At 34.7% G+C, this 12753-nt stretch overlaps 1 protein-coding gene across 1 annotated transcript in view; it reads right to left on the reverse strand.

Annotated features, from left to right (window-relative positions):
• Positions 1-12753, reverse strand: part of LOC103973252 (uncharacterized) — a 35504-nt gene that overhangs the window by 7747 nt on the left and 15004 nt on the right. Inside the window, exons 6-8 of the mRNA XM_009387758.3 lie at positions 5266-5320; positions 5101-5180; positions 4925-5008 (exon numbers count right to left, since the gene is read on the reverse strand). Coding sequence (XP_009386033.2) covers positions 4925-5008; positions 5101-5180; positions 5266-5320 — 219 coding nt within the window. The remainder of the gene's footprint in view (positions 1-4924; positions 5009-5100; positions 5181-5265; positions 5321-12753) is intronic.

A 12753-nucleotide genomic window follows, 5' to 3' on the forward strand; every position in this document is an offset into this window, starting at 1 on the left:
TTTATTGACTATTTTATTTAATAAATTTTTAAAAAATAAAAAGATGGTTGATGAATGAGTGATGAAGTTAGATCTTCAAAATTTCTTTAATTATAGAGAATTAAGATAAAGAACCACATTATGAAACTTTAAAGAGTGATTTAAGGTATAATAAAATGTAATAATATTATTAAATATAAAGTAAATTGATCTTAAAATATTAAAGTAAATGAAATAATATTATTAAATTATAAATATTATTATGAAACCACATTATAGGAAATTGATCTTAAAATTACAAATAAAACATTATAAAAACAAGCAAATTTAAAAATAAAATAAAAATAATATTATTAAATATAAAGTAAAAGCATAATATAATAATAATTTTATTGTCACATTTAAATAAATAATAATAAAATCTAAAAGCTTTTAAATTTTCAGAACACATTGGAAATGACTTACAAAGTTTTTGATGATATTTTTTACTCTTCAAGTATGTGAAATAGGTATTTTTACTAATTTTAAACTTAAAAGATTGATTAAATGTCATTTTTCTTCACAACTTTTTCTGAAAGACTAATGAAAAATATGGTCATTTTGAGTCCCTATTCCGATGTAATTCACATCCCACTTTTTCTGAAAGTTTCAAAATATCAACAAAAATTCTAAATGACCATATTTTTCATTTTTTAAACTTTTAAAATGGATATTTTTACTTATTTTAGCCCTTAAAAACATGAATTTGTACCTTTTTTATTTTTTTCTAATTTAAGAAGAATTTACACAAGGTTCATTATCTCATGCCAACCATCGATGTCGGTCCTAGTCTAGACCAATACACATCAATCGATAGTAGCATACCGTATGTCAGTACACCAATACATATCAATATTAAAAAAATTGGTCAGAAAATGACTGAAATATAAAAAAAAACTCTTTCTAACCCCCTTTTTTTTTTTCCAATTTAATGCAATTTCAATAAGAATAAAGTGTAAACGAATCATAAATGATTAGTAATTGTAGGTTTTTGGGCCTAATTACCCCCAAATTGGCCTTAAAATAAGATAATGGACCTAATTGACCCTAGATTTAAGAGACACACTACTCGCCTTAAACATGATGAGATTAAGTCTAATTACCTCAAATTGGCATAAAAAGTAACGTAACAGACCTAATTGAGCATAGATTTAAGACGTAGACATACTAATCACCCTTAACATGCTGTTATTAGATGCCTAATTATCTTCAAATTAGCCCTAAAAATAAGATAGTGGCCCTAATTGTACATAAAATAAAGAAGAATAATAACCCCAAATTATTCACCATTAACTAGTTATGATTAGGCAAAATTAGCCTACTTTGCACCTGAAAGTATGATAATGGACCTATTTGGGCCAAACATACTAATGACCCTTAACATGCTGTTATTAAGCCTAATTATCTTCAAATTAGCCCTAAAAATAAGATAATGGCCCTAATTGTGCAAAAAATAAAGAAAAATAATAACCCCAAATTATTCACCATTAACTAGTTATGATTAGGCAAAATTAGCCTACTTTGTGCCTAAAGTATGATAATGGACCTATTTGGGCCTAACATTAAGGGAAATACACTAATCAACCATAATTGTTCATAATAAGATACTAATATGGATCTAGTTATGTCAAAAGATAACTAAAACATAGAAAAACCATAAATTACCCTTTTGAAGTTTTTGAATCCCTATTCAGAAACAATGTAAATAACCCCAAAAACTCTGAAATTTTCAGAAAACTTAGAAATAACTCGCAAAACCTAAATGACCATTTTGCAACCATTAAAATGAGTATTTTTGTTAATTTCTGCCCTTAAAGGTTGAATTTATCCTTTTCTTTATTTTATCCTATTTAAGATGAATCTATAACTACTTTGAGCCAAAAATCACTTGAATATTTTGTCTAGTTTTATAAAAGGCCTAAGTTACACTATTTTTTATTATTTTTGAATGAGTTTATACTATTATTTTTAGGGTCTTTTTAAAAACCTCGAAATGATTTACAAAGGCCTAAATGACTTGTTTCCATTTTCAAGGCTTTAAAATGGGTATTGTTTACTAATTTTGACCTTAAAAGGTTGAACTTGTAATTTTTATTTTGTCCAATTTAAGGTGAATTTTCAACCACCTTGGACCAAAAACTACTTGAATATTAAAAAAAATTCTGAAGCTAAAGAAAAAATTATTTCTAGAAACCTGAGCTACATTATTTTGAAAGAATTTATATTGTTTTTGGGTCACTTCTCAAAAACAATGTAACTAACCACCACTTGTCCCAAAAATGTTCAAATTTTAGAAAGAGTTAAATGATCATTTTTTATTTTTTAATCATTAAAATGTGTATTTTTACTAATTTCTACTCTTAAAGATTGAATTTATCCTTTTTTTCAATTTTTGTCCAATTTCAGGTGAATTGTAAGTTTGTAACTACTTTGGGCCAAATCACTTGAATATTATTAAAGAGGGTTTTCTAAAGTTTTGTAGAAAATTTTGTTTTTGGAGACTTGTTTTTTATGTCACTAAAAAACAATAAAACTCACCTTCCAGTTTTCTAAAAAAATCTTAAAATTTTCAAAGCCCTAAATGACCTTTTTTTTATTTTTTTAGATCTTTGAATTGTTCTTTTACTCACTTCAACCCTTAAAAGATTGAATTGGTGATATTTACCTAATGTAAGATGAATCTACAACCACTTTGGATCCAAAACCACTTGAATATTATTAAAAAAAAATTAAAGTTTTTAAAAAAATATTGAGACTGAGTTAACCAATTTTCGAATGGGACTTCACTGGTTTTTTCAGTCTATATTCAAAAACAGTTTAACCTCATTTCAAAACAGTGTAACTCAACTCCCACTTCTTTTAAATTCCTAAATTTTCAGTAGACCTAGGAAATTTCTTACTAAGAACTAATTGATCTTTCCTTTTTCCAATTTTTTGAGCTTTTAAAATTATATTTTTTATTCATTTCAGTCCTTAAAAGGTTAAATTATTTCTTAATTTCATGAAATTTAAGATGAATTTATAACCATTTTGAAGCAAAAACCACTCGAATATTATAGGATTTTCTAAAATTTTAAAGACATATTATTTTTTAATGTGGCTATACTATTTTTGGATCAATATTAAAAAAATGTTGAACTCCATTTAGTATAACTTAACTCCTAATCGTTTCAAAATGTACCTAAATTTTTTGAAAACTTGAAAATAACTTAGAAAGACCTAAATGACATTTTTTTCATTATTCAGCCATTAAAATGAGTATTTTACTAATTTCAATCTTAAAAGATTGAATTTGTGTATTTTTTATTTTGCCCAATTTAAGATGAATTAACAACCACTTTGAGTCAATAACCACTTGAATATTATCAAAAAAGATTGGGGTTATACTGTTTTTATCTCTATTTTAAACTAGTGTAACCTCAGTCTCTAAACAACATAATTCACCTCCTATTTTTTCTAACAATACACTGGAATACACTGGGTCAAAAACTTATTAATATTATCAAAGAATATTTTCTGAAGTTTTAAAGAAAAACTATCTTTTTGGAGTTACATTATTTTTAAACACGATTATACTTCTTCATAACCTAATTTAAAAACAGTATAACTCATCTTTCGCTTTTTCAAAAAAAAAATAAATTAAATTTCCATAGAATCTTGAATATGATTTGTAAATTCCTAAATGGCCACCTTTTATCCTTAAGCATTCAATCTTTAATTGACACAAGTTCAGTAAAAATATCTATTTGAAAGACCTAAAAATGAAAAAAATCAAAGACTCATAAGGAGCCATAAGGAGACTTTACTAGAAACAAGGTTTGTCGTATCGCAACGTACCGCTCGGTATGAGCGGTACATACCAGTTCAACATGGGAACAATATGAGCAGTACATACCGGTTTATCGGTAAGCCCCACGATACCATGTATTAGTATGTTGGCATAATTCGATACGTACTATACCGATGATCGATCAATATATCATCATAGACCAGTAAGGCAAACCATGACTATAAACACTAAAAAAAGACTTGATTTTTTTATTTAACTAGAAATATTACCTTATGAAAAGCTCAGCAGTATAAAAAGATCCATGTTGACCCTTGGTTGAGATAATACTCTAGCTAGTTGGTATTATTTATCATGGAAATCAACCTAATGTCATATTTAATATTATATATTTATAATTCTCTTTGTTGTCATATTGAATCCTCAATCTAAAGGTGACATATTAAGGTATCTTATAATATCAGTATCCCCTATTTGTATCTAGTTCTAGGCTTTATCATGGATTGGTTATTCAATTGATTCAGCTTAAAGATTAGTGGTGCCGATAATAGCTTTCAAACTGGTGCTTGGGTTATTGTAGTCCTTCAGGATTATACTAGCCGAAGCAACAAGCAGGACACTGACCATACTTTACCAAGGCTTTTAAAATAAAAGCCTCCCCGGACTATGGCATTCTAAGCTTTATAATAAGGTAGTCCTGGATCAAAGGCTTTGAACCTATATCAGATCCTAACAAGTAAAACTTTAGCCCTCCAGGGCTTGAAACATTCAACCTTGGGTCAGGTCTCAATGACTTTTTCTTCTTGGCGACAATGAAAAACATAAGATGAGGAAGAGAAAGAGAAAAAGAGAAGAGGAAGATCCTTCTTCCACACCATTGTTTTCTGTCTCCAACATATCCAATCTCCATTATTAAGCAAAGAAAAGGAAGATAATTTATCTACCTGAAAGTTCCCTTTTTAATAGTTCCTATGTAATGGATATTGACATAATATATATCAAGCAAGTAATCAGAAAAAACTCAAAGATGAGCAGAGAGCCATCTATAGCAACAGTTAATAGAATACCGATAACCTAATATTAAAACATTAAGAATAGACACGTGTACCATTCACATACATTGCTGTTTGATGTCTGAAAGTTAGCCCATATTGAGTGAATTAAATGGTTGCTACTTCTTGCTCCACCATTTCTCCACAAAAACTGCAAAGCATAATACAAGAAATATTAAAAGAGAAAATATATATATAGGAAAACCTTTTGGGAATCGAGAAGCAATTAAATAAAGAACTTACATTAGACAAAGCATTCAACTTTTCATGATTCTCCGAGTGTTCATTTCTTGAGTTCCAAACAAGTGAAATCTGTACTTTTCCTGTAAAAAAAGAAACGAGACTTAAATCTCATCTCATATTCTGACAATAAACCATAGAGAAAGCATGCTGCTAAGATTCACTAACCATTTTGATATCTGTCTGAAACTGGCAGAGACGTATTATATGTTGTTACAGCCATCTGAAATTTCAGGATTACAGTGCATAAACAACTGAGAGAACTTGGCTCTGATATCAATTGTTAAGATCGTAAAGGCACTAAGAGGGGGGGTGAATTAGTGCTTTCGAAAAATTTCGGTCTAAAAGTTCGATCAATAAATCTGTATCGAAAATGTGATTTAACAAAAAGTGCGAGTAAGGATTGCTTAGTAAGTAAATCAGTATGCAGTAGTAAATCAAGGCAAAAGAAGAAATGCAAACCAGATTTATAGTGGTTCAGTCGTATTGACCTACGTCCACTCCCGATTACTCTTCTTTCGAGGCCACCGGCTTTTACTACCGATCTTCTTTCAATGGGCGAAGATCAATTACCCTTGTTATAACTCTTTCTCCTTTTTACAGGTTTAGGAGAGAACCTGTACACCCCTCTTTTACAAAAGACCTCTCACCTCCCTTAGAATAACTTCTAGACTCAATGAGAAAGAGTCTCAACACTTTTCAAGAGTTTACAACACTTTAAAATCACAAGCTTTTCATGCTTTGTCAAGCAAGCATGAGAGGGGTATTTATAGGCCCCAAATAGCTTCAGAAATAGAGCCAAAAATTCAAATCCCCGGGTTTTCGGTGTACTGGCGATACCACCGCCTGATAGTTTGAGCACCGGCCAGGCAGACCACCGCTTGACACAGCTTGGGAGATTGTGTTATGGCGGTACCACTGCTAGTCTAGGCGGTACCATCGCTGACTCTGGTAGTACAACCACCGAGTTTTCTAGAAAAGTACATTCCGTACTTTCTAGCTCACAAGCGGTTCCACCGCCAGGCCCAACCTCAGGTCACTGAATTAACCTTCCAATAGGCCCAATTCAATCCTAATTCAGGCCCAATGGGCTCCTAATTAAGTTGGCATGGTTGTACCCAAAACTAACTCAATTAGACACTTAAACTACTTCGATCAAGACACAATGATTACAATCATGAAGCCTACGTTCTCCGACATGTCATTAGTTCATCCGGTACTTTGTCCAAACTCCAAACTTCCAGCGCGTCCTCGTGTCCTTCGGCGCGTATTGCCCGATCCATCGGCATGTTGACCTCCCACAACATCCGATCTTCTTGGTGCAATGCCCGATCCTTTTGGCCCGATACACGATCTCTGACATAATGTACTCCGACCCAACGTGTGATTCTCCTGCTTCAATCGATTTGCCTTTACATGATCGAAGTTTGTCCTGCGTCACTTTTCTCAAACACTCATTAGTTCATAAACTCATCAATTGATTTCATCATCAAAATCCGAGATTTAACAAGGACGCTCCTACGACATTCGACCCTCATTCTAGCACCAAAATGTTAACACACAAAGACTATCAATTGGTGAGTCAGCCCGGTTGGTTCTCTGCCAAAAGTGCAGGTCCCTTCTAGTGACAATTCCTGGTTGACGTAGAGAGCAGACGTTGCGGGCAGGACCAAGGAAGCTGTAGGAAGAGGTAGTGCGCTAGGAGCAACTCAGTCTTCGAGCGGTGAAGCTTGGTTTGGGAGTTGGGCGATCTCCTTTGATGAGTAGCTTTCTGGTTGCGCCTTCGATCTATGTCGATGACCCTACACAACAAGCTTGACCACTCCGATGCTTAAGTCAGGAAAGCAAAAAGGGAGGAAGACAACAGTATCAGTAAGGAATTAAGAGAGTAAAGAGTCTTTTTTTCTTATCTACCCTAGCTTGGCCCGGGGCATGACTTTTTCTTGTCTACCGCTGGGTGGAGCAAATGGGCCTCCGACAAGGATGACGCCTCCCGAGGGCAACATGGTGGAAACATTTAATGCGGGCGACTTGTCGATGCATGCTCCCAAGGGCAACGTTTAGGGACTATCGGGATGACGCCTCCGATCGGGCTTTCTTGCTTCTTTGGGTCAGGCAGGGCACGATCCCCTCGTCGTTCGACCAAAAGGGAAGGTTGGTGAAGCCAGGCGATGCCACCGACCATTAATGCGTTGCAGATTTATTTTCCCAGCTATCGAATCGATGAGGAGTCGTTCCGGCGAGCCCACTTCGGGAAGTCGGGGCAGGTGATGAGACCTCCTGTCGGTTGTCGTAGGGAGTTGGTGGCTCCGGGCCTTCGTTTAGGTGTTGCTTACCTAACGGGCGAAGTTGGGGGGTGTCAGGATTCATCTCTATCAGGATCATTCCCCAATATCCGTACACGAACTTCATCTAGTTCTTTGTTTAACCTATAAAAATTTGAAAGGCTCGATCTCTCTCAAGCATTTTTATGTATCGAGCAATATCAACAGCATATCATCATTCAAAATCATAAAAAATATCAAGCCCTTGCCAGAGTGTCTTCAAGGTATTCTTCAAGGTATTAAAGTATTTTATAACACTAGTATTACTTTGTTTAAGCTCTTTAATCATGTTTGTAATCTCAAATACTTGGGCTGAATTCCCTAAGGTTTTTAATCTCGTACTGTATCGCCCGGTACGAGTGGTACATATCGATTCGTCAGCCTATCAGCACGCGGACCGCATGCTACCGTGCGGTATCAGATTTTTGGCCCTGCATTGGGGGATACAAGGCTGTACCGGGTGGTAACGATCAAAATTTCGACCGTTACCAACCTGTATTGTGCGGGTCGATTTCGACCGTTACTAACTTATACCAAGTGATAACAGTCGAAACCGACCATTATCGAATTATAACAGTTTTCAAATGGCTAATTTGACCGTTGGAGGCATCCTAAAGGGTTTTTAAACGCTTTCCTCCCCTCCTCTTTCAATCCATTTCATTGACACTCTCTCTTAAACTCTTTCAAACTCATTTTTACTCACAATCGTTCTCTTATTCTCACATTTTCATTCTCCTGAACTCAACAAAGCAACAATTTGTGGATTGGATCAAATTTAGGAGGCTAATTTGGGAGGATTAACATACATGACGTAGACACAGAACGAAGCTCATTATATTTACGATCGTTGTATTATGGAGAATCTTACGACGAATAGTAGTACAATGATAGTTGGTCATACTTCTCCGAGCAATAGTATGATACGAAAAAATAGATCAGTAGCGACAGTAAAAGTTCTGACATTCACCAATACATGCCTTAGGAGCCATTTCGGATTCATGTGATTCACGACGATCAACCTACTACCATCACCACATTGATGCACCAATGACATACGATGTATCAATACACTATGTCATAGGATCAATTTCAAGATTGGATAAGACAAACATATCATATTGATATGCAAATATATAGGATCGAGGACCTCGATCCACCACCTATGGAGGCCCGTCGTTCGTTTTGGTGGTAGAATCAAGTATATCTACACATGTGATTACTTAATTCATTTGAATCTTAAAGTTTCAATTGTATACAAAATAATCTAACAATTAAAATAATTTTTTCGTAGATAATTCAATATTAATGGAAGGACTATCCGGAACGAATCGAAATTACGAACCTTATACAAGGCTACTCCTCAAAGCCCGAAAAAGATATATGACACTATTCTTACTTAATTTACATTAGTTTTGCTAAAACTATATTAAATATATATTTATTTCTAACTTAAAAACACTATCCTAATTTTTTTTTCCTTTTCTTCAAGTTTTCTCGGAGGGTTTTATGCCTATTTTAGGCGTACCGCTCAATACGCTGGTATGTATCGTACCGAGCAAGGCTCGATATGCCGGTACGATACAAGATTAAAAACCTTGGAATTCCCCATATCTGAATATGTCTTGACCACAACATCTCATAACTCCTTTGCTATTGATAAAAACATATATGTTTGCCCAATTTCTAGTTCCATAGAGTTTATCAACCATGATATGATCATGGAAATTTTAGAATCCCACGATTAAAATGGATCATCCTCTACAGGTGTTGTTGTTAATCTGATCATATTGCCGATCTTTTTTCTCCCTCGAATATACAACTTTACGGACTGAGATCAATGAAGAAAGTTTTGTTTGTTGAGTTTATATGTTGTAATCAGCAAGGATGGATTGTCAGCTAAGTTGTTTGTTGGAGATGGAAGTATTGGTTTCATCTTCTCTCCTCTGGACATAGTAGCACAGGTTCCTCACAAGTAAACAACGAAAAAGAAATAGTTAGGGGCTGATCCGAAGAGTGGCAGAATAGAGGAAAAATTTTCAGCAATGTTGAATGAAAGAAGAAAAATTATTTCTTAGGAACCGAGCTCTAATACTATAAACACAAGGGAAAAAGTTTCTCATTCATACTCCTTTTTGTATACAAAGGAAGACATATAAGCCCATTACAAACTATACAACTAAGGAAATTGATTTTGTACAATATTTCATTCTAATCTATTTTCTATAATATAGGCTGATTTAATGCTGATTAAGTCGCCCAAAATAAGAGATAGATTCCCTTAAGTATGGGATTATATAATCCCTTAATTATGGGATTTTCCACACCTATTCCTAGCGATTAATCAATTAATAAAACATCTTCAATGGATCCAGCAAGGAGTGAGGTATTGGCACCTGAAGTTTTAACATAATGCTTTAGTTAGGACATTTGACAATCAACAGCAACAAAAAGAAAATGTGCAACAAGATCTATGGATCCATTTTATAAGGTTTGATCAATTTCTTCACCAGATCTTAAAATGTGCAATTGTCCACGTAAAACAATTATGGAGCTCCTTGTAACAAAATTCATCTGAATCACCTATATCTGCATTCTTCACCAGCATGTGAAGATGAAACATCGACAACACAGTGATCATGCAAGACAGTTGACCTTGGTGACAAAGTAAATTTGAGTGGAGAATTGTTATGATGCAGAATAGAATCAATCTGAACTCCAGAACTATTCAATCACCATGTCTTCAAAAAATGGAACATATGAGTGCTAGGATGTGTTTGATCAGCACTAGATGAATAAGGGCAGCAGCTGGCTTATTTTGGTTAAGGTTTTAGATGGAAACTGGGATTTGATGACCAGCAACCCTCTCTCAAGATGGAAATCATAGAACATTCAGGTAATATAACAAGTTCTAAACTGAAAAGGAAAGAAGAGAGGGGTGATATTACAGCTATATTGTAGTGCTGGTATTGTAGTGGTACTATAGCAATACATTTAATTAATTCCATTTAGCATTCTTTATGTAATAAATGGAAAATTCATAGACTAATACAGAGTCATAGTTAGGTACTATAGTGGATGTATATCTTCAAGAGTACCTCATGAGAATTTTTATTATGAAAAAGAGCTAGTTGAGTTGGTAGTTCTTTTGTTACTATTAACTCTTGGGTAGTCAATTTTCCTCGGAGAAATGGATTTTATCATGATAGGAGCATCATTGGCATCACATAAGACTGTTGAAGCTTAACAACTATTTCAAAGAAACAAGAAAAGAATAAGGAATTAAAAAATTAAATGACTGCCTAAATATTACCCTGATACTTCAACAAGCAATTTGTACTCCATAGAACTTGTGTTCACTTTGAAACTCTTCTAATGGGGTAAAAGTGGGCAGCCAAATAACTACTAAGAAAAAGTATATTTGAGCACTTATTTCTTCCATATCAAAAATTGAAGATGAATAACAATATTGTAGAGATCTAATTGACCTACAGATCCTAGTTATGTAAAGAGAACTTCAAATTTGAAGTGAAAAGAAAAGCCAGGGATGATGGTAGCAAGGTTCTTAATTTCGTACAGTACCGGAGTTTCGAACTCAGCTCGGTACGATACGGTATAAGTATATATATATATATATATATATATATATATATATATATTAAAAATACTATGTTGCCTCGATACTCCCCGTGCGCTGCCCGCGTGAGGAGGAGGTTTCCTTCTCCCCACGCGAAAAAAAAAAAAAGAAAGGCTCGATTTCTGCCCACATGGGGAGAAGAAACCGTTTCCTCCTCTCCGCGTGAAAAAAAAAACAAAGAAAAAGGCGACGTCGCTCGGTTTCCCTGCCCAAAAAAAAAAAGAAAAAGAAAGGCAACGTCACTTTGTTTCTGCCCATGTGGGGAGAAGAAACCGAGGGTTCCTTCTCCCCGCGAAAAAAAGTAACAAAAAAAAAAGCCTCGTTTCTTTTGCCTACGTGAGGAGAAGAAACCGCTTCTCCTCGTGACGTCGCTGAGGCTCTTCTCTCCTCGCGTGGACGAGAAGTCGCCGACGACGTCGAGGCCTCGTTGCCTCAAACGAGGAGGCGACATCATCTGTGGCATCCGGCAAGAGCAGGCGGCGACGGATCAGGATCGTCGAGGGAGAACGACGTCGGATCTTCAGGTTTTCTCTTTTCTTCACCCTCTTCTTTCTTCTCCCTCTGCTAATACCATTCGGTAGCGAGCGGTGACGATCAATTTAGGATAATATCACAAGTGTTCTATTCTATACAATCACAAAAACCAATATTTACCACAAGTTCATATCATTACACAAATTAACTTAACATTCCAAAATCCTAAACATGAGAGGTTCTTTCAACTTTTATAAAACTCATAAGTTTATATTTACCATCAACATTCCATTAGACACCAAGTGTACTTATATAACAAAAAACATATCATCCACTAAAGGTTTGCCCCAAAATCTTTTAGCTTTCCACAACCTCGGCCCAATTTAAACATTTTAGCAAGCGACAAGTTACATTGACAAATTTATATAGCAACGGAGTGAGCATATAGAGCTCAGCAAGCAACTAACATATCCATAACGAAAGAGGATAGTTTCAAACAAATAAGGTACCAAATACAAGACAAGGATACAAGAGTTCATAGATAGCCACTCAACGAATACAGAATTACAATGTCATTTTATTCGAAGCATGTTTTGTTTATAACAAGGGAGTAAAGACTAATTGGAGCATATCAATGACATTAGGAGCATTTCGGATATCAATGGCATATAAAATGTTTCGAAACATATCAATGGCATATGAAGTATTTCAGAGCATAACAATGACATATGAAATGTTTCGGAGCATATCAATGGCGTATGAAATGTTTCAAAGTATAACAATGGCATATGAAATATTTCAAAGCGTATCGATGACATATGAACATTTCGAAGGCATAAGAAGCATTTCGGAACATATCAAAGAATAAATACGAAACAGAAGCTTAAACGTCGTATTTGACGTTGCATTCATTCCAAACATCCAAAGCACACATAGAAGCTCAAACAGAAGCTCAAACATCCAAAGCACACATAGAAGCATATAACCAAAGCTTTAGATATCATATCAAACGGATAGAAGGTGAAGCGGGATCCTAAACATAATCTCTCACGTTTGGGAGCATCATCCATCCACGTCTGAATGAAGCCAGAGGGAGCCGACAGAGCATCGCGGGCTCTAAGCATACACCCTTTACCATTTCTGGCAAAGGTCCAAATAATCCCTTTACCATTTCTGGCAAAGGTCCAAAAAATCTCAAAAATACCATAGTACAAAAGGACATTG

Source organism: Musa acuminata, chromosome BXJ3-1 (assembly GCF_036884655.1).
Source record: "Musa acuminata AAA Group cultivar baxijiao chromosome BXJ3-1, Cavendish_Baxijiao_AAA, whole genome shotgun sequence".
Taxonomy (NCBI): Eukaryota; Viridiplantae; Streptophyta; class Magnoliopsida; order Zingiberales; family Musaceae; genus Musa; species Musa acuminata.